This window comes from Danio rerio, chromosome 20 (genome assembly GCF_052040795.2).
Source record: "Danio rerio strain M-AB ecotype USA chromosome 20, GRCz13ab, whole genome shotgun sequence".
NCBI classification, from domain to species: domain Eukaryota; kingdom Metazoa; phylum Chordata; class Actinopteri; order Cypriniformes; family Danionidae; genus Danio; species Danio rerio.
This window is the reverse complement of record NC_141040.1, coordinates 16913478-16920211: the sequence shown is the minus strand read 5'-3', so window position 1 is coordinate 16920211 and position 6734 is coordinate 16913478. Positions and strand designations below refer to the sequence as shown.

General features: G+C 35.7%; 1 protein-coding gene across 1 annotated transcript; it reads left to right on the top strand.

Annotated features, from left to right (window-relative positions):
• The first annotated feature begins 1186 nt into the window (after positions 1-1186).
• On the top strand, positions 1187-5105 carry LOC141379270 (uncharacterized). Its single transcript, XM_087299019.1, has 3 exons — positions 1187-1558; positions 4291-4327; positions 4428-5105. The coding sequence occupies exons 1-3, from the start codon at positions 1388-1390 to the stop codon at positions 4697-4699; spliced, it is 480 nt and encodes a 159-aa protein (XP_087155145.1). The 5' UTR covers positions 1187-1387; the 3' UTR covers positions 4700-5105.
• Positions 5106-6734: the final 1629 nt, after the last annotated feature.

The window sequence follows — 6734 nt, the reverse complement described above, 5'->3', positions numbered from 1 at the left end:
AATTCTACACAGTTCTGCAACCTTAAAGTGCTCCACAGATTATTCAAATATTTACTCCACAGATTATTCAAAGCCTATTGTTGCACAAACTTGTGAGTATTTCAGTGACTTTACCAAATCCAGTATTTTGGAGCCATAGTATTGCTATACTGCTATAGTACCGGTAAACCGTGCAACCCTACAACAAAGATGTTCATATACTTACTACATGAAGAGTACTTAAAATATTTGTCAACATTACTTGAGTATACTTCACTTCACTACTTTTTGTAACGGTAGTTTCTTACACATCTCATCCAGTGTCTTCTGTTTTGTTTGGATTCAATTTCTGACAGTCGTAGGCTGACAATCTGACAATTTCTATATTTTTTTGTGTTTCCGTCTATTTACGATTGTGAATTTCATAATGGGACCTTGATCTCTGCTCTGTCGACTTTTGATGTTAAAAATTTAACTTTACAGTTCAACAAATTGACTTTTATTGACATTTTAGTAGTTTAAAGGAATATAATGTATAATAAATTTTATATAAATAAACAAATCTGTTAAATAGCAGAAAATGCACTAGCAGCAAGGTTTTTGCAGCAAATATACAACAATATATCACTTTAAACTATTAAAAGACTTCATAAAAGTCACTTTTCCAAACTTTTTAACCCTCTCAAGGCAGGCATTGCTGATTTGCAACAGTTAAAAGCATAGATTTTGCCTGTTTCTAAAATTTAATTTGAGCCTGAAATGGTTAAGGGTGAATGTTTTCAGAAGAAAGATGAAGGTCTCATAATGTGATTCAAAAGCACAAATAAAAAATAAATACATGCATCACAAAATACGTAAAACTATTAATTCACAAATTTTTTGTGTAAAATAACATACAATCAATCAGCATATTAAAACATATTACATTTCATCACCGTTCTGGAACTACTTGTCCATTTTATCTGAAAATAATTGCATACCTGTTCAGTCAATTAGAATCAAACATTTAACAACTTTTTATTTGTTATGAATCTGTTTACTTGTCACCTTCATCTAGTTTTGTGAAGCTGTGCAGATTGAAAGTAGTTGAACAGCTGGATGGCTCTTATTGTCTTTTATAGCCCCATAAAACAACACTTTATGGACTGTAATGGATTTCTTCTCTGTGGCGCTCTTTTAGTTCCTGATGAACATGCTTACAGTATGCGAGTGCGTGGGTGTTTGGGCAATCCCGACTCTCTCTTTCTCTCCCTCTCGCTCTAATCTCCTGGCTCATTGGAAGCATGCCATAGCAGTAGTTGAAGTCTGTTTGGTTTCAGTGAGGGAATCTAGTGGGCAGATCCATGGGATAAAAAGGCAAGAGCACAGGAGGGATCCTCACACAACATCTCACTCTCCTTCATTCAACATGGTGGCATCTGCTTTAATCTATGATGTGGAAAATCCTGAGGCACAGGTCTCCAACAGCAGGCGCCAGCTGCCAGTCTGCTCACACACTGTTGTCCAGGTGCTCATGGGTCTGCTGGTGGTCTTCACACTGGTCGTGGCCGGAAGTGTTATCTGGATAAAAACATCTCAGGTAAGAGGGGGGGTTTAGGATGGTCAGGAATAACGATTCCGAATAACGATTAACGAATCAAAATTTCTACAGTATTTCCTATAATATTTTTTTTTTCTGCTGGAGAAATTCTTATTTGTTTATTTCAGCTAGAATGAAGGCAATTTTTAATTTAAAATAATTTTAAGGTCAATATTATTATCCCCTTTAAGCGATATATATGGTTTGGTTGTCTACAGAACAAACCATTGTTATACAATGATTGCCTAATTACCCCAATTAAGCATTTAAATTGCACTTTAAGCTAAACACTAGTATCTTGAAATATTAGGTGCTATGATCGTGGCAAAGATATAAGAAATCAGTTATTAGGGATGTCTTATTAAAATATTATGTATATAAATATCTTAAAATGTTTTTCTTTCTATTAAACATAAATTGGAGAAAAATAATAATTTAGATAATTCTGATTTCAACTGTAATACTTATTAGGGTACAATAAAAGAACTTTAAATATATATATATATATATATATATATATATATATATATATATATATATATATATATATATATATATATATATATATATATATTTATTATCTGTTTATTGTCATGTCTCTGTAATTCTGTTGCACCGTAAAAGCTCTGCCACAAAAACAAATTCCTTGTATGTGCGAACATACCTGGCAATAAAGCTTTTTCTGAATCTGAGTCTTTTTTAAAGGGAACATTCATACAAAAGATTTTAAAAAATGATTAAAAAAGTTTGTAAAGACGTGAAAGAATCCCAATTCTGACTGGATTTGAAATTTTAAATAAACAAAGTCTATTTAAAGCTATGAGAATACATATGGGGGTAAATAATAAAATATATGAAGTCAATTGCAAAACTACTTGAGAATTTTCTGGGTTTACCAGATTTTTAGGTTTGGGTTTTGAATAAAATGTTAGTATTTGTTGTATTGTATGACGTTCTGATAACATTACTTCCGAATATCAAGTCAAAAGTATTGTCAATGCCCAAAATGACAGATGCTTTCATTAGATGTGACAAAAAATTCACCAAATATTGATTTGTTTACTCTTCAGAAGCTTAAACTAAAGTTCCCTTAACAAAATATGCTAAACTTAGGTGATATTTCTTCTGAATATCAAGTAAAAAGTATTGTAAATCCCCAAAATGGCAGATACTTTCATTAGTTGTGACTGAGAATTCAACAAATATTAATTTCTTTACTCTTCTGAAGCCTAAACTAAAGTTCACTCAAGAAAAGGCACTAAACTTGGGTGATCTGTCATCAATAGTAAACAAATCTATGACATTTTGCTCAAACACATGAAGATTAATTACAAATAAGAAGAAGCAGGGAGTTACTAGTTGCATATACAGAATGGCATGAACTGACTCAAGACTGATTTTCATCTTAAAGGAAGTCATGGGATCAAAATCTCACAAAAAATAGCCAATCCTCAAAATGACAGATGCTTTCATTACCTGTGACTGAAAATTCACCAAATATTGATTTCTATGCTCTTCTGAAGCCTAAACTAAAGTTGACTTAACAAAATATGCTAAACTTGGGTGATATATGTTCTGAATATCAAGTCAAAAGCATTGTCAATCTCCCAAATGACAGATGCTTTCTTTAGATGTGACTAAAAATTTACTAAACATTGATTTTTTCACTCTTCAGAAGCTTAAGGTGATAAGCATATTGTGATCTGTCATTAATAGTGAATAAAACCATGAAACAAATTACATTTTGCTCAAATACATGAAGATTAATCACAAATAATAAGAAACAGGGAATTATTAATTACATAAATATAATGGTATGAACTGACTCTAGATTGATTCTCATCTTAGAGGAAGTCGTTGGTTCAAAATCTCACAAAAAAACAAAGAAAAAAGTATTGTCAATCCCTAAAATGACAGATGGTTTTATTAGCTGTGACTAATAATTCACCAAATATTTATTTATTCACTCTTCTGAAGCTTAAACTAAAGTTGACTTAAGAAAATGTGCTAAACTTAACTGTTAAATCTCCTGAATATCAAGTAAAAAGTATTGTCGGTCTTCAAAATGACAGATGCTTTCATAACATGTGACCAAAAATTCACCAAATATTGATTTGTTCACTCTTCTGAAGCCTAAACTAAAGCTGACTTAAGAAGAGGCGCTAAGCATGGGTGATCTGTCATTAATAGTGAATAAAACCATTAAGTTTTAAATTACATTTTGCTCAAAAACATAAAGATCAATCACAAATAATAAGAAGCAGGGAGTTATTGGTTACATAAATATAATAGCATGAACTGACTCTAATTTGATTCTCATCTTAGAGAAAGTCATTGGATCAAAATTTTACAAAAAGTAAAGAAAAAAGTATTGTCAATCTCCAAAATGACAGATGCCTTTATTAGCTGTGACTGAAAATTCACCAAATATTGATTTCTTTACTCTTCAGAAGCTTAAAGTGACTTAAGACAAAACACTAAACTTGGGTGATCTATCATCAATAGTAAACATTTATAGATTAATCCCAAATAATAACGGGGCATTATTAATTGCAAAAGTATAATGGCATGAACTGACTCTAGACTGCTTCTTATTTTAGAGGAAATCCTAAGATCAAAATCTTGCAAAACAAAACAAAACAAAACAAAACGATATGATTAATGTTCATTAATGCAGAGGATTGACCCTTTAAACATTGTTTTAATTCAGTTTTATTGATTTATTTTTACAGGATCACGCACAGCACATTTGGCTTGTCAGGTTCACAGGTAAGAATTTCACACCAATGTTAATCTAATGAAAAGTTGATATTTTTTTTGAAAGTGATTAGATAATCTGACCGTGAGTATTTATGTTTTTGCTTCACAGGAACAAATACAAGCTTCACTTCACCCAGGACACAGAAATACAGTATCGTTGTCAAAGTCTCTGCAAAAAGTAAAGTCGGCGACAATTGTAATCACTGGATGCTTCAGAATTTACCTAAAAAAGAAGCAGTCGGAGTATTTTTCTCTGAAATTCTTATGGTCTATGATAAAGAACTTCAAAAAGGAACTACGCTGAGCCTCTGGCCTAACTGTGACAATATGACAATTGATGAGTCAAAGTCTATGATGATAGTTTTTCAACAGAACAATTGACCCCGATGATCTTAAGGCATCTAAGCTATTGCCGGTATCCGGTCCAAAGGGAAACTCTTTAGTTTATTATAAAGACTTAGGCCTTCTAGTGAAAAATTTGTATTGGCAAATATCTTAAAGTACTGACACCTATGGAGTCCACAACTTTCTAGTTACTGTTCTGAAACAATGCCATTAAATGTGATTTTTTTAAATATGTATTTACATTTTTTTGGTCTTAATTTTACTCTTAATTTAAAGATTTATTCAGTTTAATCATGTTATAATTTGTCATGTAACGGGTTTACATTATTAAAAGTATATTCTTTTTGAATGCTAGTTTGTGCTTCATAACCAGACGATTGAATTTTATTTTTGGGATTTTTATTCCAAGATTAAATAAAGGAATGTCTTCATTTTATCACTATGGAGTTATGTTGCAAGTTATTCCACATTGCTATCATGCCAAAAGAGGAATTCAAACAGACACATATAAAATTTAACACTTATTCATGTTGTTTAAAACTGCACAATAGACAAAACAAATGTATTCTCATGACAATCTTGACGTACTTGTAGTATCTAAGACAAATTTATCACATTTCTAAGTAATCTAACGCTTACTTGTTAAAACATGTGCAGTAACGTTTGAGGTTACTAAAGTAACCCTTCGTTCCCCGAGGAGGGGAACGGAAGCACTATAAGTGGATTTGATGTTCTAAATCCACGTATGGGAGGATTCGGTTCAGAAGCTACTCATCTGAAAGATTATTGAACGGGCCAATGAAAGCAATGAATTGGCAGCGCAAGCTTGCGCAGGTGTGCTGCATCGCCAATTAACTGAGCATATAAGCACACCTGGTGCCAGCAAACGCCATCCTTTTTAAGCTGAAGAGACTTTTAACAGCTAAAGGACAGTCATTATGGCGACGGAGTATAGTGCTTCCGTTTCCCTCCTCGGGGAACGAAGGGTTACTTTAGTAACCTCGAAAGTTCCCCTTCAGGGGGAACTTCAGCACTATAAGTGGATTTGATGTTCTAAATCCACGTATGGGAGCCCATTGAAAGCGCCATAATGACTGCACCTTACCAACACCCACCATGAGAAGGCAGTCAGGCAAGCGTGACGCACCCAAATCATGGGAGGCGCGGTCCTCCAATGTGCCCTTGGCCCTAACTTATCCCCACTTCAAAGAAGCTTTACGGAATAGGTATATTTTTTTTGGGAGTCGCTAGCGTCTAGATAATTCTAGGAATATACGACAGTACGTTGGGAAGCGTGCCATCCCAGTAGGGAGGACGCTGCGGAGACCATCCGCACCCAATAGGGAACAAATGGAATTACATATGGACTAACCCTGAGTCCCCCTAAGGGGGAGTGTGCATAAGAAGGTGGTTAGCGGATAGGGAAGGCACGGGTCCACCCAGGGGGGGGAACTTAACCGTGGCGGAAAAGCATATGGGGATCACCAGCGGGGATCGGCCATAGCAGGCACCTGTACCCAAAAACGCGGGCTGACCAGCGGGCAGACCTAACGTAGTGGGCCAGCGAGTGACTCCTCCGCTGAGTCAGTGCTGGGTGCCTCGGAGGAATCTGCAGGGCTCACCGAATGGGGAGCTTTACTGACAAACAGGAGGGTGCACATCTCTCCGTGTTAGGGAAAAAAGGCACCGCAAGCATGCTACAACACCCACTGAGTTGTTTCCTCAATCACCAAAGGTCCCTAACACCCTTGAGAAAACCGGCTCCACTCGCAGATTGTAAAACCTTGCAAATGTGTTGGGTGTCGCCCAGCCCGCAGCTCTACAAATGTCTGTTAAAGAAGCGCCGCGCGCACACGCCCAAGAGGATGCAACGCTCCGAGTGGAGTGCGCACGCACTCCCAGGGGACGCGGCTGACCTCTGCTCAAATAAGCACAAGAAATGGCCTCCACAATCCAGTGGGATAATCATTGTTTAGACACGGCACTTCCCTGCTGCCGTCCGCCATAACAGACAAAGAGCTGCTCAGAAGATCTAAACTACTGAGTACGGTCCACATAAACGTGCAGGGCG